Source organism: Channa argus, chromosome 2 (genome assembly GCF_033026475.1).
Source record: "Channa argus isolate prfri chromosome 2, Channa argus male v1.0, whole genome shotgun sequence".
In the NCBI taxonomy this organism is placed as follows: domain Eukaryota; kingdom Metazoa; phylum Chordata; class Actinopteri; order Anabantiformes; family Channidae; genus Channa; species Channa argus.
The window spans coordinates 21,071,521-21,095,169 of record NC_090198.1 but is presented as its reverse complement, the minus strand read 5'-3'; the positions used below and the strand labels follow the sequence as shown (position 1 = coordinate 21,095,169).

Sequence of the window (23,649 nt, the reverse complement as noted above, 5' to 3'; positions counted from 1 at the left end):
TTGATTTTAATTCACAAAGTTCAGATTCATTTTTAATGACTCACTTCAGATAAAACACCAGTGATGCGTATATACAAGAAGTAACCACCGCATACAAAGGTGCAAATGCAAAGACTGATCTCTGGATTTCAAGAATCTTTTTAACTATCTATCTATTTTATCTATCAATTACAAATTGAATTTATTATCCAAAAATCATTTATTCTCCCCAGCCCTTGTAAGGTGTACCAGCACTGTGAATGCTGCTATCATTGTGTTCTTGTGCGGTTATGTAGGTGTACAGTGAGCATGCGTGTCTTAGATGTATGAAAACTGTTTTTGTTTTGTTTTTATTAATTTCCTTTCTTATTGCTAAAAAAAATAATAAAATTATAAAAAGTCAAAATCTCTGCCACACATTTATCAGTGTCTGCCTTCTCTGTCCCCCTCCTCATGCCTTTTATCTTTAATAATAGTCCACATAATTGTGTAGCCTAAGTAAATTTATTATGACAGATGAATCCAGTGATATTTTTTTATCCAGTATATATTTTGTTATTGTATTTGAACATCTAAGAGAATTACAGATCATATAGACCCATTTTGTACATATATAAATAATACTCTCATTTGAGCAGCAATTCAAGCTATCATCTTCACTCCTCTATTTCTGTGTGCCAGGCACTTTCTATTCCCAGAAGCAATTTCAATGCAGGTGGTATTACTCTGCTCTTCTTCAGGAAATTAATTCATATACAGTTATTAAAGGTTCATTTGTTAGGACCCACAAAACCTGTAATGGTTATGATGGTAAAAATGAAGCAATTTAAAGATAATTATTTTCTTTCCTTTTAGACAAAGACGCAAACAGCAGCATAATGGAGCTGCAGTCACGAGTCCTTTCTCTGATTCAGGGTGCAAGGCTAGAATTTCACCAGCAGGCACATTCATTTTTGCTGACTGCTTCAGTAGTGGTTTGTCCCCATGCTGTTCACTGCATTGCCAGAGTGTGGATGTGTATGTGCTCATTCTTAACCTTGGAGTTTTCCCTCCTATTTTCGAAAATATCACACGAATATCAAATGTCACACCTTTATTTCTTGCATGTGAACAGCGCACACTCTTATTGTTGCTGTGTGGTTGCCTTACTGAACCAGATACAGTATCTTCACAAGTATCCTCTCACCGCTGTGCCACACTGCTGTGCTTTTCTAAACTTGGTTATCTTAGTGATACTGTTTGTGTCACCTTCAATCCTTTGTGTTTTCACCTTATGTTCCACATTTGCCTGTCTTTTCTCATGTTCCTCATCTTTAATAACTTCCAAATGTTAAGTCCTTTTTTCTTCTTTCCTCTCTTCGCCTTCTTTCTTACACCCTTGTCATTTTTGTCTTGTATTTCACACTCTTCTTGTTTTGCTTTTCTGCTCATCTAACAATCTCCTTCTCTTCCCACGTTCCTTTAGGAGCTGCTGTTCAGCGTATGTGCCCTAAATGTTATCTCCACCATTGTGTGTGCTCTAGCCACTGCCATGTGTTGTATGCAGATGGTCTCAACTGATGTGCTGCAGATGGTGAGTGCTGTAGAAGGGCAGACGACAACAATAGCTGACTTTATTTTCTTTTCGGTGACCATCCTGAAGTCTAAAGATTGCTATCATCAGGCTATATAAATACAACTCTGGAGTGATTGTGCCAACCTTTATCTTTAAGATAGTGGAGAGTAATGTTTGAGATTTCTCCGTACCTCCTAAATCTTAAAAATATTTTCAATTAAAAAAACTAACTAACCAAAAACAAAACAAAAAAAAAAACATCTCAATGGATTCTTTTCCTTGCAGCTACATACACATAGAAATAATCTGTATTGTGAGTTCATGTGGAACAATTAAACTGTTACCAAAAGCGGCCATGGAGGAAATTAGCATGGCCAAGCTCCATTTATGTTTCAGCAATAGTTATTTCATGCCTCTAAAAACAACAACACCTGGAAAGGTTAATCAACACTGCCAACATGATATTAACTATAAAATAGCTGTGCAATAACATTTGATGCAAAAACCTTTTACAGATTTCATGAACTACATTCTAAAATGTTTGTATACTGAAATAATCTGGATATTAAAGCTTGTGCTTGGGGCTGGATGCGTAGTTTGGTTTAACAGGAGGTTGAAGAGACAGCTGCCTCAGCCACAGTATATAGTAGCCCTAAAAATAATCTCTCTTGAACTGAGATGTATTTTTTTACTCAAGTATTAGTTTTGTCTTCGTGCATTTACATATCACTTAGCATCCGAAGTTCAACCTAAACAAAATCTGTAACGCATTGTGTAATTATAAAACAAAATATCACAAGTAGTTATAATTCATTTGTTAATTTACTTTGTAATGTTCTGTAATCTTGGGAATCAGGATAAACCTATATTAGCTTGTTTGGTTTCTGGGAAAAGGGTTCATAAAAGAGGACAAAGCCATTAGCATACTTTTATAGAGTATAATTTCTTACTAAAGGGCAAAGATAAATTATATATTTGTTTCAGCTGTTTTTTTTTTTTCAGTGTTAAATATGCAGTCCTCTCAGTACTATTCATATAGTAATGGTTGATTACTCAGCAATTCCAAATTGAATCAAAAGTAATTTTAATTTTGACAAAAGGCTTTATTTGTAGCAGTTCCTGGTCCAGTGCATAACATAGTTTATTTGCAGACAGATGATTCTCACGTCATCATATTTGGTGAGTTTATATAATCATTTTTTGTACTACTACTATTACTACTACTACTACTACTGATAATAATAACCAGTGTCATTTTCATATTGTTTTATATTAAACAAAGTGTATGTATACCATTGCACATGCCATGCAGGCACTAGATAACTACATGAAAGTAGAAAATTACAGTATCTAAGAAAAGTGAACACAGAAGCCAGCATGCACATCAGCAGGGAAATCTCTATAAATGGAAGCAATTGAACATGGTGGCATCCAACTATTGATTCAGAGAGAGAGGTAAGAGACAAAAGCTCTGTCTCTTATCTTCAACTGAGTTTCAAAGAGTGGCCTCATTTCCCATTTACCACAAGAGGTGTTAACCTTTTTATTTAGCTCAGTAAATTTAGCCAAGTCAATGGCAGCAATGGCAAGCTGTCCCACTTAGAAAAGCCTAAGTGAGCAGAGTGAATGTGCGATGCTTTAAAAACTGTTGGACGTGCCCCTGAGCAAGGCTTTTGCCCTGCTGTTCAGCCTGTTCAGTGACTATAACTGCACAGATGTGAATTTTTACACTAAAAAATTGTTCGAAATAGCAGGGATGCGCTATTAAAATGTCAGATTTACTTAGTTATTTGTCCCAGGATAAATTCTGTTTTAAAAGAATAAATAAGCAATTAAGGACGTAATACCATCTGTAATAACAACCTAAAGCTAAATAAAGCTTCTCTTTATACTTTTCCAGTTTATGCCCCACAGAGCACGAGCACTAAATGCTGACTGTATGACCCCCCATGGAACCATCCTCCACCAAACACTGGACTTTGATGAGTTTATTCCTCCAATTCCCCCTCCACCATACTACCCCCCAGAGTACACCTGCACCCCCTCAATGGACGGACAGAGGTGAGAGGCAAAATATAACTTATCAGCAAAGTGTTTATTGCTCCCCAATTGTTGATTTCACTGTTTTTTCTGAGACGTGTGGACACTTTCAGCAATTGTTATTAATTTGCTAAATACATATAGCCCAACACTTGCAACATTTTTTTTAAACATGATAGTTTGCTTTCAAATCAATACCCTCTTAAAAGTGTTTAACTGCCTCCTGGCTTCAAATACTTCAGAAGATTTTAGCGGATTGTCAAACCTTTCAGTGACAATTAGATCCAGAACAATACTATCCAGCTGTATTGTCCATCATGAAGGAAATTAAGAAATTAACACGTCTTGGCCCTTGGTGGCTGGGCAGGGCCACACCGGGTGGGGAGAGATTTGAACTAGCTGTCTTCTGCAACCCAACCTAATGCTTTACCACTGAGCCACCAGGTCCCCCTAAAAATAGCAACATTCCGAAAGAGCCTTATTTCAAAATATTTTCCAATATGTATTTAAACCTGAAATCCAGTGGTTGTTGCGAGTATTCATTAGTTCAGGATACTGCACCTGGCTCTGAGCCACAGCAGCACAAAGTATTGTTTTTAAGATTATTCATTGTAGTTTCCTGCAACATCTAACCTGCCCCTTCATAAATACCCGTGTTAAGATACTGGACATGTATGTATGTGTGACATTATCTGTTATAATGTAAAGAATGAGCAGCAAAGATTTCTGTTTTTAAAAAATATTAGAAAATGAGAACTCAGGCACTTAAGGAAAGATACAGGTGCAATGCACACAAGACGAGATACACCAAAGCAAAGAAACAGGCTGCTTTGTTTAAGGGAGTTTTCTTGTTGGTTTGGCACAGTGTCAGATTTGCCAGGTTAAAAACCTGCTGTTTTATTAGTGACTATACACATGTCAAAAACAATATTTGCATCATATTGACCAGCAATGACATACAGTTTGCTTGTTTACTATTTCTTTGTGACCATCACATGTGGCTTTAAGATCCATGGCCTTCCCTCCATTAAACCGCTGTGACACCCGTGATTCTCAGTGAGATTGGTTCCGCCTTTCTCCCCCCTTCATTTTTTCAGTCTTACCAGAGACAGTGCTACTGATGTAGCCATTTGGCAGCAAGCCACATCTGTTTGTCAATTATGCCATAAATATAAAAACAAGCCAGAGGAAGCATTTATGGTGTCCCTGCCCAGGGCCATGGATGTGTCATGACATCATCATGCCTCGGATGATTGGTGGAAACTATCAGGTTGTGTTTCATGATCTGCCATTTTAGAGGGGAATGAGGTTCTAATTAAAAGATGTGACTGCACGCATGGCTGCTTATTCTTAATTGGCACCATATGAAACCATGGTGCACGTAGAATAATATAGTAGCAGAGTCCTGAGGACAAGTGGATATTTTTTCCTCTCTTGTTTAATGTTTTGAAAAGACAGTAGACAAGTTGTTTGTGTGGCATTTAATGCCCGCTCAGCACTTTGTAATCCAGTTATTAAAAAAAATTATTTGGATTTTTAGGAGTGTTTATTTGTTTTTTTATTGTTTCGTTGTTAGTGGCTGAAAATCTGTTATTATTTCCCTGGCAGAGGTCTGCACTTGGACTTTCCTCATTCTCCCTTTAGTGCCATCTATGGAGTGCCCATCAACAGTCCAGGAACCATGTACCCCACTGACCTGCCCCCTCCGTATGAGTCTGTGGTGGGGCAGACTCCTGCCAGCCAGGTAAGCAAAAACACCAACTCTGTCGTAAAAGGAGCTACAACACTGCCTCTAAGTGAAACTGAGCATCAGGGTCTATAAAATTTAGAAATGAATCAGCTGACAATCTAAATGTAAATCTCTTGCAAAAATATAGTCACTTGGCTCTATGGTTGAAATTATGTCAATTTTAATGAGACAGTGTTTAAAAAAGTATGCTGAGTTCAAGGTTAACCCGATACAGGAACAGGTCTGTGTATACAGTGAAATTGACAACCCTTGTGATTTGTTAGATTTTCTGCTTTTAAATTTCTGGTTCACTTGTTTCAACCTATGTCCAAAGATCGTAAGCTACTATATATTGATTTCATCTTTGTGGGGACAAAATTACATTTAGTGTCTGGATCTGTAGTTTAACAAATTAGATCAAGTTTAACCTGCGTATTACCTGCTGTAGCTCTTTCAGATTTACTTAGGTGGTCTCTTCCTCAGCTTGTTTTGTTGAGCTGTTTTTTTTCCCCCAGTGTTAAAGCTTAAAACAACAATCTATTAGGCAGTGAAATACCTTTCAACTTTTAATTTATATTCTCATCATTTGGACTTCCTGTAATCCTGTATTTACAAGATACATGTTAAATGTATTCTCTTTGTATTTAGAAACCTGTCCTTCAAAAAGGAGTCAGCTGACAGTTTTCTCATCTAAATTAGATTGGCATCTGTTTCTGTAAACAACTAATGAGGGCAGACAATCATTAAGTGTTTGTGTGGGAGAAGAGGAGACAAGGAGCAGAAGAAACAAGTTATATGGATCTATATGTGTCACACACGTTGTAGAGTACATCGATAATTCTACAGCTTTAACTCCTCACCCTGTGGTAGCTTTTTCTACCAATACAACTGTCCTTTAAACTGGGAACTATTAAGTCCCTAAGTTGTGGTCTCACTGAGCCCTCTGCAGTCCAATCAGTGGTACTGAAGCTTTAGTGCTACGCAGCAGTCATTGTGCAATACATTCACTATATACACAAAATCAACTATGAACTAAAACTCTCCATCTTATTTATGCAGCCAAGATTTTTTCAAACACTGCTGTTCTCCATTTCCACTAATAATCTCCTCTTTACAGGTCACCACCAGCATAGAGCAACAGGCCACTGAGTCTAGTCTGTGTGAGAGAAACACTACTGCAGGACTGAGCACCCAGGGTAAAGACAGATGGAACAATTAAGAAAATTGTGGATTGTCCTCATCTACTAATACTGATACTGATGATACCCCCCCCCCCCCCCCCCCCCCCCATTTTCAGCTTCGGTAGACAGTGCCTCACTAATGGTGTCAGAAGTGGCTGATCCAGACCAGACTTGCTCCTCAGAGGACTTGTGCTCCCTAGAAGTTCAAGGCTCTGACTCCTCTCCATTTGGTACGCTCCACACTGCCCCCAACAACGGGAGCTGCACCAGCCTGGAGCTTTGTATGCGTGATTCCTCACGTTGCCATCGTGGCCTGCCTAACACTGATGCTCGACCCAGTGACACTGGATACAGTGAGTCTTCACACACCCAGGAGTCTCTGGAACGCTCCCCGGATTGGTCCTCAGAAAACTTTAGTAATTTAGACCAGGAAGATGCCACAGACAACACACATCCTTGTGAGGAACTTCGGGCTTCAATGCACATATGTGATGAGCTTGCCTCAGCCAAACAATTACCAGAGGAGCCACCAAAAGTGCTGACACACTCCCTCATTAAAGCACGAATGATGAGCCGCAAGCTCACGCTCCCTGTCAGTGTCCCCCCACCACCTCAGCCCTGTTCCCCCACCTCTGTGGCATCCTCTGGCGGAACTTCAGCCATCAGTCCTTTGGCTCCTTCTCCTTCTCCTTCCCCTCCTAGCAGGCCACGTGGCCCCAGGCTATGTTTCAGTGTTTGGTCCCCCTCCTCCACATCACAACCCCCCTCTACCTCAGCCCAAAGTGGTTCTTCACCTTCAGAGAGGCCCCGGGTGCTCAGAGCAGCCAGGAGGTACCACAAGCTTGCACGAATTGTCCGCTCCACCAGTGACCCTATATCCTGCTCCTCTACAACACGACGTAAGTGTGGCAAGAATGTTACAGAAGTCCTGTACTGTTCTATACTGTGTAAATACACCATCTAAATCTTTAAGAGTTAAACCATCTTTTTCAGCTTCACTCAACTGAGTAATTACAAAAGTAGTAATGTATTTTATTATGTAATACTCAGGACAAAAAATCCTAACGTTAAAGGTTTGCAAGTATTCCAAGTATTAACAGCTCCTGTCTGGATGAATGAATGAATGATATCACACCTACAGCCTTTCATTCCTATAAGCAATAATTTTACCAACATACTGCTAATGCTGCCGTCTTGGTCCACATTAAGTTTTTGTCTCCATCTACAGGAGAAAATGGTTGTGCCTCTGTCAATAACCCAACTGCTGGCTTTGCTTATACATCACCAGAGCAAGGTATAAAAACACACATGGAATATGAATTCATATGATGCTGAAGAAATCAGACACCCCTGCTAAACAGCACTCACTTTACTCAGACAAATATTATTTGTTTTCAAGGTATATATATATATATATATATATATATATATATATATATATATATATATATATATATATATATATATATATATATATATATATATATATATATATATATATATATATATATATATATATATATATATATATAGACATATTCACTGTACGCAACTGCTCACAAAAAGTAATTTATGTAAAAAGAAATGTATATAAAACGTTCATGCAACAGTGATATTATATCATGAAAGTAGGGCATTTAAGTAGAAGAATGAAATGGTAATTTCTTCATCTTAATCAATTGAAACAAAATGTTATGGGTATACCACAACAGAAAATGTCAATGTTTCGATAACTTGTCAGGTGTTAGGTCTCGTCTTGGTCTCATAATGTCAAAACGTGAACAGCATGATGAAGAGGACTGTTTTAATACAAATTGTCGTTGAAGCAGAACATTTAGTGGGTGATTCATGGATAAACATGCATATATTAGATGGTCAGTCATTTCAGAAGAGAACAGATTATTCCATAACACATAGGATACAGATGTGTTATTATTAGTGTGTTAAATTACATTCTCATATTTTTGAAACCTACAGTAAATAAGCATTTACAAAACCCACAGGGGCTGTATTGGGTCTGAAAACAGGGCTGTTTTTCTTAGCTTAAGTTGAGCTTTTACACCGGATTGATGATGATACATGTGTGGCAAACAAAAAACCCTGCATTTATTTTCTTCAGTCAACTAAAACCACTCACATTAGCCTTTTTTATTTTCTTACATTTCCTCTTTATTTTATCTTTAGAGCCAAGAGACATTTCATCAGAGGTAGTTGGTTCTAAACCCAGTCATACATGTGCCAGGAAGCAGCAGAAAGAAGACAGGAAGGTTGACATCCACCTTAAACCCAGAGCCCTGCAGACACACTCCTCCCATGAACGTCCACACTCCCTGGCTGACCTTAAGATGTACAAAGACACCAAAATATTGGTCGCGAAGTTCCTGGAGCATTCGAGCTGCAGTCTTCCGCCTGAGGTTCAGCAGGTTGTCAACAACATCAAATGTGTCATCAAGTCGGATGAGAAACACATGGAGGAGGCCATCTTTAGTGCCAGTGTCATAGATCAGGTATTAGACAGTGTATAATAGCTCAGTGCAAATCAAAAATCAGAAAGGAAACAGATGGATAACTAAAATGGAGACACCTTTGCTAGTTTTGAGTGTCTGATACAAGTGGAGCAAAAGTGTAAAGTTTGGGTTAATTGTTGCACCTAAAACAATAGCCCACTTTATTCAACAAGGTTTATTTTCTACAATTTTTTAAGGATCTCTCCTTCTCACTCAAGGTCATGCTGACATTGTCAAACATGATTGTAATCTAGTCATGTTGCAGTTTGAGCTAATTGACATGTCTACGGTATTATGTTAACCTGCATGTTACACAATTATTGCAATTATAGCTTTTAATAACTACTAACGTGTCAGTATTTTGTTATTCTTTTTAAAGCATAGCCACTTAGTTTTATGGAAAGTAATTACACCATGATAGCAATTTCTAATAAAAATAGGATCAAGGCTGTGTATTTATTGTATGGGGGCCTGGTGACTCAGTGGTAGAGCATTGAATTGGGATGCAGAAGGCAGCAGGTTTGAATCCCACCCCACCAGGTATGGGGCAACCTTGGTGCCGGTCCCGGGCCCGGACAAAAATGGGAGTGTTGCGGCAAGAAGGGCATCTGGCGTGAAAACTCATGCCAAATAAATGTGTAGAACACGTTCTGCTGGGGCGACACTTTATACACTTCGCGACAATTTATAGTGAATGATTGCCTCATTCTACACTGATGTGTGGCACTGAAAAAATGCTTTCAATTAAAATGTATTTTCATCAATGTTAATGTTTGTGGGGTGCTGCATTGATTTAGACATGGAAAACTGGCAATGTCTCTTTGATCCTTTGCAATTTTGTGCTTCCCAGGTTATGACCCAGCGTATCATAGGCAGTCCCAGGAAGCGTGGCCATGAGGATCTGCACCTCCAGAGCTGCGGTGCTTTGAGTTCATCCCCATCCCCTTCCATGCGCCGTCCCAATCATCTCCCACAAACAACCAGCACATCCACAAACCCATTAGATTCCCCTGCATCTGAGCAAAGCCTTGAGTACAGAGAAACTATTCTCTGACCGCTCTCCTAACAAGGACTTGGCTCAAAACTCTGGGGCATTACAGGTGAAGGTGCTGTAAACACACAGTACTGTGCAGCTGATGTCTGTAGGTTAATTAATAACTTTTGAGGCACTGAGAGGGCATCTATGTGCCCTGTGTGACTGCAATACAAGCAAACTGATATCCTCTCATACTCTATCTACTAGTGCCCTGTGAGCCTGTGCCAAGTCATCAGCAGAAATGGTAGCAAACTCAGACTGAGCCTGCCATTGTCTGTAGTGGCTTCTTTCTCATCAGAAGAGCAAAGAATGTTTCTCCCTCAGGGGGTCTTTTATACTAGGTTTCATCTGTTAAAAAACAATGAAAAACCGAAGTGGTGAATTTGGATCTGGTACTGAAACACAAAAGTCATTGTGTTTTAACTGTTTGTCCTGCCCTAATGAGAAACTGAGAAATGTGTTTGCATTAAACAATGAACTGAACTGACTGGGCATTTTACTAGCCATTGTTTGCAAATTTTGTGGAACTGTTACTTATAGGGTGGTGAATATTTTGTGGTGCCACTGGTTCAAGAACGTCACAGATGTGGATTATTTAACTTACCTCATTGTGTTACAATTCTTATCAGTGTTAAATAAAATATGCATTTGTATGTGGTGGTTTGTGCCTTCTTTTGGTGAATGTTCAGGGATCCCCTATGTCAGCATGCGGGCCTATTGATCACCTGGTCATCTTAACCAGAGATGGTCAAAATAACAAACTGGACAGTGCACCTTTGTCATAAATACAAGCGAATATAATACTTGTTTTCTGAATCTGACTTTTTTTTTTAATACCCTGTGATGTTTCTTTTATTGTGAGATAACTGTTTTCTTGACCATCTTGAATTTACAGACACTGGAGAAATTAACCTGGAGAGGTTGATTGAGTCAAACCAAGTATTAAGATGAATACCAATCACAATATGTAAATGATTATGTAGATTTACAGCTACTTCAAAAGGATGATGAACCCAGTCCTTCTTTGATTTACTGTACTAGTTGAATATATGTTGAATTTAGAACTTGTTAGTCACCTAGAGCACCTCTAGGCTGATGACAGTAATAATTAAATCAAGTCACAAATCAAATTGTTAGTCATATTTAAATGGCATTGCAGACAGGCTTAAGTTTACAGCTGGATTATAGACCCTAACACAAACTCATTTTAGCTTTGATCATTGGAGTGCAACCGCTTTTAACATACTATTGCATTTATAGACTTTTTTTAAGACATATTGAGTTTATTATTTAAATTACAGGGAATTAATCCAGTCCGGACCCTTATTGCATTATAACTGTAAAGTGCTCTTTCAGTGAGCCACGGGGCTTCCGGTCTTTGTGCAGCAGGACGACGCAATTACTCGTTCAGCATTACTCCTGACATCCAAGTCGTTGTGCAGGCACCGTGTGGCTGACGTTTTCCTGTCATCTAGATGCAAGTGAAGCTAGAATCTAAAAAACAGTTTTTATGCTCCAAAAAAACCCAAAGCAAAGCCCCCGTGAACAAGCAATAATGAACCAAGTGCATATTCTAGTACTGTGGGCTTTTGCAGTAACGTTACAGTTTGATGTAACGTTAATGAAAGTTACAGTTTGATGAAACGTTACAATTATTTCGTGTCAGTGATGTTATCAGCAGAATCAGAAGTGTTTATTTTTTATCCTCTTTTTTTATGCCTATAAACTATATTTTGCACATTTATTTTATGTATTTAACCTTTAGGCAAATGAAGCACAAACGCATAGGTCTTCACTTGAGTAAAGTAATTCGAAGTGATACTTTTTACACGTATTATTTACTTAACTATATAATATTTGTGTTTTTCTGCCGAGACAGTAAGCGACAATCTATGTGCCTCTAAACGCCCGTTCTTTTATTTTGAAATCATTTGAGCGTTGCAAGCGGATGTAGCACAGGACGGTCACCGCTAGCTTGGCGCAACGTAGATAGAAGGGTCGGTAGGCAGCTAATTGTGGTCAGTGTCGTGGAAAATCCGTCTCATTAGGGTTTGATTCGATTTGGTATGTTAAAATACAGAGATTATACGTGTGTCCCGCAAGAAGCAACGCTACGTTTGTGTCTGGCACAGGCTAATTGTGTTCTCAAATCCGTGGTCGCTAGCTAGTGTGAAGGGGTTAGCTGGACAGCGTTAACCGTCTGGGGAGCTAACAGTACAGTCAGGTCCGGATCAGAAATCATCAATTGACTTTTTTGACTGTAATTAAAGCAGTTTCGGGGGACAATATACAGTGTCATACACGACTTAGATGAGAACCAATTGATGGCTAACGTTGCACTGCTAGCTAACATTGTATAATTTGTATGTGCAGTCCTCGGTGCCACGGTGCGCGTAGCTGTCCACGTCTCGTTGGCTGTGTTTAACGTTGCCAGCTGAGCTAGGCCACGTCCCTGCGGGCGTATTTCATCTGTTGAGATTGGACGAATTGCAGAGAAGATGCCCAGTGTGCGGAAGGAGGAAGGAGAGTAAAGATCAGTAGAAATGTGAAAAGTCTTGAACATTCATGACAGTGAATCGGGGTAGTGTTTGTATTTGCGAACGCTTGCCGCATATACACGGCATGTCACGTAGACGGATGTGTTTCACACCGGGAGAATACTCTCATTGAGCTCTGTATGTTGCAGTAACAACCTGAACTAACGTTGTACTTTGTTTCTGAAATGGTCGGGTTTGGTGCAAACCGACGGGGAGGCCGCCTCCCGTCGTTAATCCTCATCTTTTTGATGTTGATCATCGCCATACTGTCTTTCAACTACTGGACGGTGTCCAACAAGCACGGCCGCTTGCTGGATGAGCTGGTGGAGGTACAGACGCAGGTGAAGCGCACGGAGGCAGCGCGCAGCCGGCTGGAGAAGCGGAACACGGAGCTGATGGTGCAGGTGGACACGCACAAGAAACAGATCGACCAGAAGGATGGAGACTACAGCGTCCTGGAGGGCAAGCTGCAGGCCCGAGAGTCGCTCGTTAAAAAGTGCACAGATGACAAGGTACACTAACAATGTCTGATCCCAGTGGGATGTGGTGGAGTTTGACACGATCTATCAACTGGGAGAAATGGCCATATGCATGCTTTACACTTAAAGTATTAACCTGTTACCCCATTTTCCACAAACTGGGACAAAACCATCTAGGGGACAATAGGCAAGAATCATGGTAGCATAGTAGCCCATGGCTCAATACCCGTTTTGTTAATGCAGGGTGTCTTGGAAAGGCTTAAATTCCCCTCAGCTGCAGAAGGCATTTAAAACTTTTACAAAGTCCTAATTGTCTCTGGTGACATGCCAGTGCCAAAAACGTTACTTATAAAAAGACTTTGTGTGTGATTTTAACACAGCTCAAAGCTGTTTTTTATTGATACTACAGTATGTAATCCTGCATCGCAGTATGTCCAGGAACTCATTCCCCCACACAGTCACATCCATCTCAATCACCTTAGAATGTGTGCTGCTCTACAAACAGTTTTTTTTTTTCGTTGTTGTTGTTTTTCAGAAAATCACAGCTCTTAGCTCTCACGTTTTAATATTCCATCAGGGTTTTGAAGAACACTATGTTCACTGAGCCTTTAAGCCACTTAAAGTGTATTTAAGTGTGGATAAGATTATCAGTAAAGTAATGGATTTTGGAGAGCATTGGTTTATTTCTGCTACATTTAACTCAATGTGTTATAAATTGGACCATAAATGAAAAATAAACTAACACAGACCACATTCATTCCACACAGATGTGAATTGTAGTCAATTACAAATGAGCCTGCTGGGTAGGTTGTTTGCCTTTCACTTTATCTTGAGCTTAACTGTTTGAAATACAAATTTCTCTACATAACTTTCATTAATCTAAAAATGAGAATTACATGGTTGCATTCACACACAATGGCAAATTGAAATTAACTTTCTGTTGTATTGATAAATCATGGACTCATTATGAGCATATTACACATTTGTGGGGCTTTATGTATTCACCATGAGACCTCTTGTACTACCTCACGTCCAAGCCAGCACTTGATTGTCTTGTGTGTCCTAACAGCCTTTGAGGATTAGTTGGATTTCAGACAATACACAAAGGGAACATTTTACTCTAATTTGCATCTGTTCTGACTTTCTCTTTCTCTGATTGACAGGCATATGTTTGTTTAACATATTTTTCCTATACTATATATATATATAGTTTAGTGTCCTAGCCAAAACACTGCTAGTCTGTGTTGTCAAAGCAGTATAACTAAACTAGGACACATTAAGCTTTTTTCATGAGAATTGTGAGATGACATTTTAACTAGAAGCAGACTGTGACTTTTTACCTCTCTGTAAAGCCAGAGCCAGCCTTATTGTGAGAAAGTGTTTGATGCTGAATTGGCAAATTTATCAATACCCACTGAATAATGAATTGTGCATTAAAAAAACATTTAAGTATACTTGCGATTGGCAAACGCATTTTGTTTGATGTGTCAGTGACTCCCGAGTCAAACTTCCTGTCAGTTTCTTAGTAGAGTTAGTTGCTTAGTGAATGGTAGGATAACACTGCTGGTATTGGGCCATTCATATATATGTATATAGACTTTTATTAGGGAAAATCCATTTGTGAAAACGTCTGGATTAATCAATAAGTCATCTGCCAGACAAGAGACATTTTTACAGTTGTTTCCTATTCTCTCATTTTCTCCTGCTGATCATCACAGGCTGTATGTGAGGCAAACTCATGGTCACAGTGCTGTGGCCAAAACATAGCACAACAATGGTCCTATAACAGTTTGCCTTGGACTTAATCGTCTGCTTTGCTGGCACTGACATATTTTACTGAAAGATTTGTTTTTATTCTAGATGTCACTTTTGACACAACAATCCCTCTTGGCAGCTAAACTGTTTGCCTTTGTGTAAGGGATAAAATGTAATCATGTGACCAGCACTTAGATCTCTTTTTTCTTGTTGCTGAGGCAAGTATAATTGGGGAAGCGTAAAATAAAGAGAGCGTCTAAGCTCCCTTGTTTCCTGGTAGTAACCTCAGTATCCGGCTCCTTGTTTTTGTAATCAGAATAAAAGAAGTTGTGTTGGACTGCAGTTGTTCCACTCCTTCTTTTGTCAACAGCCCAACCCTGTATCAACAGATATGCATGTGAAATCGCCTGCAATGCAGAGAAAATAGTGACAATTGAGTCATGAAATGTAAGAATGAACTAAGCATCCTTGTAAGTCTTTTATTGTCTGTAAACAGTATAGCTGTGTCTATACAGCTAATTTCAGCAGTCTGCAGGCAGATGCCTGTGTATGAGCCAACCAAGGGGGTTAGTTTAGTTACTTGTTTTATGTAATGTTTGTGTGTAATGTAATTGTTTATGTAATGTGTGTTTGTGATCTGTCTATGTACTGATGAGATCTTTAGTGACATCATATGGCTTTGATAGTTTGCCTTTGATGATTGCCTTTGTAGATTACCTTTAAGTTTGTTGACCAGTGGTCAAGGAAACAATGCAATAAGGGTTTGTTAAGGAGAGATGCAGTTTTTAGCTCAGCTACCTTCGGTGCAGACGTGACACAGTAACTGAAGCAGAGGAACTCTGACTACAAGAAAGGTGTGGGCCGCAACAAGGTAGAAGAAAAGGGTTCTGTGTGTAGCTATAGAGGCACACGGTTTCTTACCGAGTTCTACGAGTTCTGCGAGTCCTGTGAGTTCAGACTTACTTTGGGAAACTTGTTTGATGAAACAGCTAGTGAGCGTGCTTGTGAGATCACTGTGCTTAAAGTCATTGGCTAAGTTGAGAAGCAAGTACAATAAATGTTCAATGTTTGTCTAACAACGATATCTGGAGTGAAGTATGTGCTGAAGAGTCAGGAGCGTCAGATTCGAGTAAGATTACCTGTACAGCCTGTAACGACACATAAGGGTGTGAAAGGTGGCAAGAGTTGACTGTCTTGTCGACTCTTTGCTCACTGGGTTGTGTTGCTCACAGTCAAAATGGATTCAGAAGGAAACATGGACTGTATACCCATTAAAAAAAAAGGAAAATGTCAAATCTATCCTGTGGTATAATTCAATTCACTACTGTTGATGCAACCAAATAGGAGTAAAATCACTTTTCTTCATTTGTTTTTTCCCTTTCAAAACATCTCCATTTATACTGTGTTATATGATTATTAATTATCCTCACCATGATATGATAATTTTGTGACATAACAAATAATTTTTTATACTACTACTTTTCCTTTTTAAATAATTTATTTTTCTTTTATTATTTTTTTTATTGGTCTTGAGTTTTAAACCTTCAGGGGGCAATTGATACTCATAACATGAATTTTGCATATGCCTTTGATAGTTTCCCTCCCCTCTACCTCTCTCCTGTTAAAGATACAGGAGGTGTTGGTGTGTCGCGCAAGTTTCACATCAGTACTATTTGTTAAAGAGCTGTTGTACTAATATTGCAATACAGTTTGAGGAGGTTTATCTTTTCTGTAATTAATGTGTTTTCGAAAAAACCTACCTAAAAAGTTAAGTGAGATACTTAATTTTTTTAAACACTTATATGAATCCTTAAGTATTGCTTTAACGTATATTGCCCTTCACTGTAGCAGTTACTAAAGAAATGTCACATTAAATGCCACCTGTATGTTCTGGAAAGCTTCAAGGCAAACCTGTTCCCCTTGGTTTTCCTGTTTTTACTGGTCACGCTGTCTACTAATTAGATAAGCCTGTTGCACAATTTAGTCACACAAGCATGGCAACTCTAACTTCACTTTTATTGAGCTGATTTGTAAGTGTAGGGGAGTGAAAAATGTATGTGGCCTTTAGTTGAACCTAGTTTTTCTCCTTTCTGTGCAGATGAAGCTGCAGGGAGATGTCACAGCACAGATGACAGAAATCCAGAGGCTTAAAGGTGGGTGTTTGGCCAGAACAGGGAACACTTCAACACACTAGAAATATTTGATCAATATTAGATTTGTAAAGATAGAAAGTCTCTTTCTATTTAAGAGACAAAAACTAACCTCCAAAATGTTGTGTGCTTGTTCTGTTTTACCACAAACAGAGCAGCTAAAGGAATTGAAGCAGGAATTCATGAAACAGGAAGAGCAGCTCAGAGAAGTCAAGAGGAATAGCACAACATTGGAAAGAAAACTGGAGTATGAAAGGTATGCTTAGACCTTTACAATTTCCCATCAGCTGTAATACCTGCCACTCTAATTTACCTATTTCAGAGAACTAATATTTGGTGTCTAAAAGACTTCCCATGTGCATTTTTGCAACTTAAACTAGCCACCAATAGACAGTTATTTTTCCCTTAAATATTTAGATGAGATTTTTTTTAATGTTCTTTCGTCATTCTTCATCAATTAAGGTGTGATTTTGATTCCCCAGTTTTTAGAACAGAATTACAGTATACCTTGCCCAGCTTTGTATTGTAATTAGACATCATTGGCACAGTTTCATGATGTGGTGGTAAAAAAATCCCAAAGAACGTGTAATATGATTATGTGTTATCTAGTTTACAGTGTGGACGTCAGATTGCACAACTAAAAGACGAATATGAAGAATCCAAAAAAACACTGTTGGAAGAAGCATCAAAGCTAAGACAGGTTAGTATTAATACAATCTCACCATAGAAGATTGCTAGAGATTGTGCTGGATATCCCTCTGACACACATATTTAGGATTGAAACATTTATTACTTTATTACTGTGATTTTAAAATGCTGATTAACTGATAATGCCAGCAATGCTCACTAAATTCTCCTTGGTGGCTCTATTAAAACCTAAAAAAATTGAAAGTCCCTAGTCTCCTCTCCATTAACTACTTGCTTCTTTTTGTGATTCAATTTGGTCATTTTTCAGAGTGTAATGGATGGCCAAAAGGGAGCAGTAGCAGGTAGACGTGCAGATGGAGCACCTGCTGTGGAGATTGGTGGAGAACGCCATACAGTGGCCACTCACCGACATGACAGTCCAGATTTAAAAGGTAAAATTGATGCAGTGGTGTCAAAGCTTTTACTGGCTCTCTTCTTATTTTATGTACTTACACGCTAAATACAGTATTTGATTACCAAAAGAAAATGTAAAACTTTCAGATATTCATATAGTAATTTTGTTCTGTTTCACCTCTTGTTATTCATCTCTATAAAATGTGTAACATGGACATAGTGACTTCACTGTTAATGAATTAAGTTATATTCCTTCTGTTTTGTTACAGATGAGATGGGTAAGCCTGGCAGTGATGCAGGCATGCCTGGTATTGAAGACAGTGAGGTGGGAAAAATCGATGATGTACAGTTTGGTAAGCAAACGACCTAAAGTTTCAAGGGCGGTTTTTACATTGACAAACCCAAAGGGAGTATAGGAAGAGATAAGTCACATAGAGCAGTAACTAGCATATTTATATTTTAAATATGGACCTGTACACATTTATTTATAGATTTTCTGTAATAATGAAATGAGATATGAGAGAAATGGCAACCCATGGGAAAATACATTTGATTACCAGGTACTTATAACACTGCAGGCTGGATGTAGGAACATGCCACAACATGTCACTCAATGTGATGTCTCATTAAATACTTTTTGGGGTCATGGCTTCAAATTCATACTGTATTTCTGGCATTATTTTCTAGTGGTGTGGGCAATCCACCTAAAAGATCACATCACAGCCTTATTAATCGCAATCATTATTTAAATTGCAATCTTTATTTACAGTTTTGAATGCTAGTTTCAAAATATACTGTAAAATACAGCCTGAGTAGAACTTGCATAGCTGCATATTAGACTATATCATTCTGTTGGTTTGTTGATGTTGTAGCGAGGATCTATTTGCATGAAGTTATCATGACATTTGCAAAACAGGAGTAGGAAATTATACAATGAAACAATGTCTACACTTAAATTGAAATAAAAGCTTGTGGACATCTTAAAGACAGCTCACAATATAAGCCTGTCAGACTTTACACTTCTACTTTTGAAGCTTTGTGACATGGCTGTTCCAATTTTTTACAGCTTTGAAGAAACCAGCCATCACTCAAAAGCATGACGAGCCCTCTGAGTTAGTTGTCGGAGCTGGTGCTGGACCTGGTGTTGGAGCAGCTGATGGCCCTGGGGGCCAGGCCCTGTCCCTGGACCAGCCTAAGCTGCAGCAGGAACGACTAGAGGTCAGAGAGGCAGCGGTTGCACCTCCAGGCATCATTAAACAGGCAGATAAACCAATTGTGTTTGAAGAAGACAATAAGGCGGGTATCAAGGCAGATGAGCTGGGAGAACAGCAAAGACAACTTCAAGGTATAGTGGGAAAATTATTATCATCTGACCCTATATACATCACTAAAACATAGCTTTATTTAATGCTTTTATATATGATCTGAACATAAGTTAAGGCAATAGCAGAAGGCTAATCTAGGCTAGCCCTTGAAGGCTAGTCTTTCAAATCTAAATCAAGAAACTGTACTTAGTGAAAGGACAGTTTGGTATGCATTTATTTATTGTTTGATTTTGGTCATAATTGAAACTGTACCTAAGTGTCTTTTGTTTGTTTGTCAGCTCCTGATAATGTTAAAGGTGGAAGTGAACACTTGAAAGAGATTCCTTTGGTACCCAACCCTGCCCAGGTTCCCAACCCCATCCAGCCTCTCCCTGCCAAAGACCTAATTCAAGCAGAAGCAGTACATCACCGCCAAAGTGAGTTACCCCAGAACACTTAGAAAAAAGGAATTCTAAAATTGGGGCTGGAGGTGGAGGTTAAGTGGTGTAGTTATATTTATTTTATTTTCTTTATTAGCTCATTTAGTAATTTAAGGCAGGGGAACAATAACAGGTAAATGACAGATATTCTTGTTAGTTCCACCGTTGTGCTTATGTGCCAACTCCAAGTACAGAGTAAATACAGTTGGTGTCAGTTTCCCTTTGCTGACTGGTTACAATCCTACTTCTACTTATTTTTTTTAATTTTATTTTTTAATGAAAGTTACAACTTCTAACTGAACTATATCAGACTATGGGCACTGTCAGGAAGTAAAAGAGTGCAGAATTACAGAGAAGCCAAAAGCCACACAGGTGATAGTTTTCTTGCTCCCTGGCTTCTGGTCTGCTCTGCTGCTCGTTTTTCAAATGTTCTGTTCTTTTGTTTTGCTTGCCCATCTAATATGTCACCCTCAGTAGTCCTGCTGCTTAAAAAAGTCAAGGTATTCTGTTCATTTTTTTCTTTTTCTAACTTTCTGCTTCTGATCTCTACATATTCGCTTCTTATTATGGGAAATAATACCCGACATGCACCAGATGTCTCTGTTTTGGCAGTGGTGCTTACTAGATATGAGCAATCTGAAGATGTTATCTGGCTCTATGCATCTAGAGTCCCACTCACTCATGTAATGGTGAACAATGTGTTGGTCTAGATGGGAACATAAACTAGCCTTAACTGTTTGTGGGAAAGAGGCCAGACAGCGATTATAGATTGAACATATTTTATTGTGGTTAATTTATACATTGTACATATATTATAATTGGCAAAGAAAACTGTGATTAAGTCATTCTGAGTGGCCTAGTTGGTGCTTATTCTATTTGTTTATTTAAACATCCATGAGGGACGGCATTAAAACAGCCTGGTGGTTTTAATGTTGTTGTGGACAGGGGTCAGTTTGGGTACTCTCACTCGTCTGCAGTTACGCAGCAAGCTACCATGCACACCAGTTGGTTTCCTTGTGGTGGCAGATCAGTTTATCTAACATGAGCAACCTTTGACAATATCCTAATCTTCCATATTAAAACTCCAAAACTATTGACTTGTATTACAAGATTGGAGAGATGTTAACAGGTTGGCGCTGTAGAATCCAGGTTTTTCAAAAGATGATGTAATGTGCACATGGCCAAAATCAAATGTAACAACTCCTTGCCTTCTCCTTTGTCTTCTCTTTAAAGACATTTGTTTGCTTATAGCTTTAAAACTGTTGTTATCCTTCTCCAATACTTCAAGTTAAACTCAACATTTTTAATCAGGCCTTACCAACTGTAATTAATACAGTTACCCTGGAGTTGAATCAACACTACAACACAATTTTTGGATTGTATAAATTTTTAAACTGATTATTCAGTTAGGACGCTTTCCAGAGTTTGCTCATTACAAGGGAACCACATGTATTTCAAATCGGCTCCACAATCGACAATATAAGTAGCGTTTCTTATACTCTTCATGGGTTCACTCAATCCTACATGCATTCATTATGCAGTATTTCACCCATTCCTCCCTGTCTTCCCACAACTGCCTTCGCTACCCTCCCTTCCTGATGGGGCCCTTCTCTGCCTCCTGCAGGCCGGTTCTTTGATGAGAACGAGTCCCCAGTAGATCCGCAACACGGCTCTAAGCTAGCGGACTACAATGGGGATGATGGGAACGTGGGTGAGTATGAGGCCGACAAGCAGGCTGAGCTGGCCTACAATGAGGAAGAGGATGGTGATGGTGGGGAGGAAGACGTACAAGGTGAGCCAGGCCTGGGGGACTGGACTGTCTGTCCAGATGCATATCCACCATTCCTCCCTTGCTCCTTCCCTCCACCCTTGTCCTGCTGCCATCCCCTGCATTTGTCACAACAGTTAGAGTAGCTCACAGTAACCGAAGTTTTGTTCCTGAATCCAGTGTAAACTACAGATATTGAAGAATTATGACAAATATCTTCATGGTCAGAGCAGGACTGCTGTATATGTAGTTCAGGATGAATAAATGATATGTGATTAGAGATCTTTAATGTACAGGACTGTCAGATATATATTGCATCTCATTCTCCCATGAATAGGGAAAACTTGGCCTAAGGACTTGCAGTTCTGCGAGAGTAATTCTGTTTCCATCTAGTATTTTCTGTCCTGCTTGTGCTTCTTTTTAACCATGCCACCTGTCTATGCCCACCAAACATCTGACCCACATCTAGACCAGTAGATAAATATAGCTCACTGTGTTGTGAATGTCTGTGTTCTTATGTTTGTTGGGAAATTCTGATTGACCATTACATTAGAATTTTAGTATTTGATTTGAGTGTGACGGGGGCAACTATTTCTTTTAATCCTTCTAACAACAATTACCTCCTTAGTGATTAGAGTGTGGCTGTGATTTGTCATTTATTGAGTTTGTACATAAATACAGGATGTATCTTTAATGACCAACAAGGAAGCTCATAATATGCTAGACAAATGTTTCCTCCCAAAATTCTATCTATACTATTTTTTTTTTCTGTTACATTAATACATTGTTTATGCCAGTACTACATTAGTACAAAGAGTGAACCCTCTCAAGGTGAAACTTGACACTATAGCTTTGAGTTATTGTTTCAAATTGCATTTATGCTGGAGTAAATCCAAACAATCCAACTGATGGCACTGTACCATTACTATAAAATACACTGTTAAAGACGAGACCCATGCTACTGATGTGATTGGACTCATGGCATTGGCACAGATCTAGTTAAGATAAATTATCCAATAATGGAGTTTGGTTAAAGCCCTTTAGTGTATTGTCTTTTACCAAATTGCTAATATTTGTGTTGCTTTCCTTTTTTTCAGATGATGACGATCGAGACATGCAGGGGGATCGGGCTGTGGATTATGGGAAAAGACATCAAGCTATTGACATTCTTTGAATGGAAACTCAAATGGCTGTTATTCATTAAAATATTTCAGACCTTCCTCTACAACCAAGGTCTCTCTTGATAAATAGTTTGAACATCATTGTGTTTAAGAATTTACAGGATGCATCCTCAATGTCATGGACTCTTGAAAGACCGGCATTGCACCTTTTTATAAATTAATTTTGAACAACACAACATAATACAAAGGAAAAAAATATGGCATTGTCCTGGCTGCTGTTGATTTGCTAATGACTAAGTTATAACAGTTGATATGATATACAGAGTTTTGTTATTTGATAGCTGCCCCAGTTGATAATGGAGTCATCAAATGGGCCCTGTTGACTGACATCAGAAATTTAGGGTTGAAAAGTTTTTTCTTTTTGCTACTTTTGTTTTCAGGTTGCTATTGCTTGATACAAACTGTTCACCAGATGATTAGGGAAGTCACTAATTCAACATTCTGCCTTTCTAACATAGTTTTGGGACTCTTATATAGATTTTGTTTTTTAACAGCAGTGGGAATGCTTTACAAATGCCAAGGATTCTTCTAATGGCCTATTAAACAAATTTCTTTTCTTTGTGACAGATACTCAAAATTGCTCCTCATTCTGTTTTTAATGATGCTATTGCATGCAATTTGAAACTTTTTATTAATCAAACTGAGCAAAATAATGATGCTTAAGCAATACTTAGAGCAAAGTCGGTATTCATCAGTGTGCAAAAATTAACAGCACATATGGAACTGACGTACTGTACACATGCTTCCATTAATATGATCTCTTGTACATAAAGTAGTTGAAGTCTTTATCATTTGTACTGAGGAAATCTTACTACTTTACCTTTTAGGGAAATAAGTGAACATGAAATCCATTGTTTGTGCAGCCAGGAAAATTGATTTCTCATGGAAAGGCACAGTGAATGTAATGTTATTTTATTAAAGGTGATGCTTCATGTCATTTGTCAGTTGTGACAGTGTTTTAGACTCG

General features: G+C 38.6%; 2 protein-coding genes across 4 annotated transcripts in view; both read left to right on the top strand.

Moving 5' to 3' along the window:
• fam189a1 (family with sequence similarity 189 member A1) overlaps positions 1-10,834 on the top strand; it is an 82,101-nt gene extending 71,267 nt beyond the window's left edge. For both annotated transcript variants that reach the window (XM_067496343.1, XM_067496344.1), the window contains exons 5-12: positions 1,445-1,552; positions 3,435-3,595; positions 5,183-5,318; positions 6,421-6,499; positions 6,601-7,383; positions 7,713-7,778; positions 8,669-8,991; positions 9,842-10,834. In XM_067496343.1, coding sequence (XP_067352444.1) covers positions 1,445-1,552; positions 3,435-3,595; positions 5,183-5,318; positions 6,421-6,499; positions 6,601-7,383; positions 7,713-7,778; positions 8,669-8,991; positions 9,842-10,045 — 1,860 coding nt within the window. In that variant the 3' untranslated portion in view covers positions 10,046-10,834. The remainder of the gene's footprint in view (positions 1-1,444; positions 1,553-3,434; positions 3,596-5,182; positions 5,319-6,420; positions 6,500-6,600; positions 7,384-7,712; positions 7,779-8,668; positions 8,992-9,841) is intronic.
• A 1,143-nt stretch (positions 10,835-11,977) lies between these two features.
• On the top strand, positions 11,978-23,619 carry golm2 (golgi membrane protein 2). 2 transcript variants are annotated; one of them, XM_067496328.1, is made up of 10 exons: positions 11,978-13,076; positions 16,897-16,951; positions 17,102-17,204; positions 17,558-17,648; positions 17,904-18,027; positions 18,259-18,342; positions 19,056-19,334; positions 19,593-19,730; positions 21,358-21,525; positions 22,599-23,619. In XM_067496328.1, the coding sequence occupies exons 1-10, from the start codon at positions 12,750-12,752 to the stop codon at positions 22,673-22,675; spliced, it is 1,446 nt and encodes a 481-aa protein (XP_067352429.1). In that variant the 5' UTR covers positions 11,978-12,749; the 3' UTR covers positions 22,676-23,619. The 2 variants fall into 2 exon arrangements, with proteins under 2 accessions (XP_067352429.1, XP_067352430.1); XM_067496329.1 differs by lacking the exon at positions 21,358-21,525 and having other exon boundaries at positions 11,980-13,076.
• Positions 23,620-23,649: the final 30 nt, after the last annotated feature.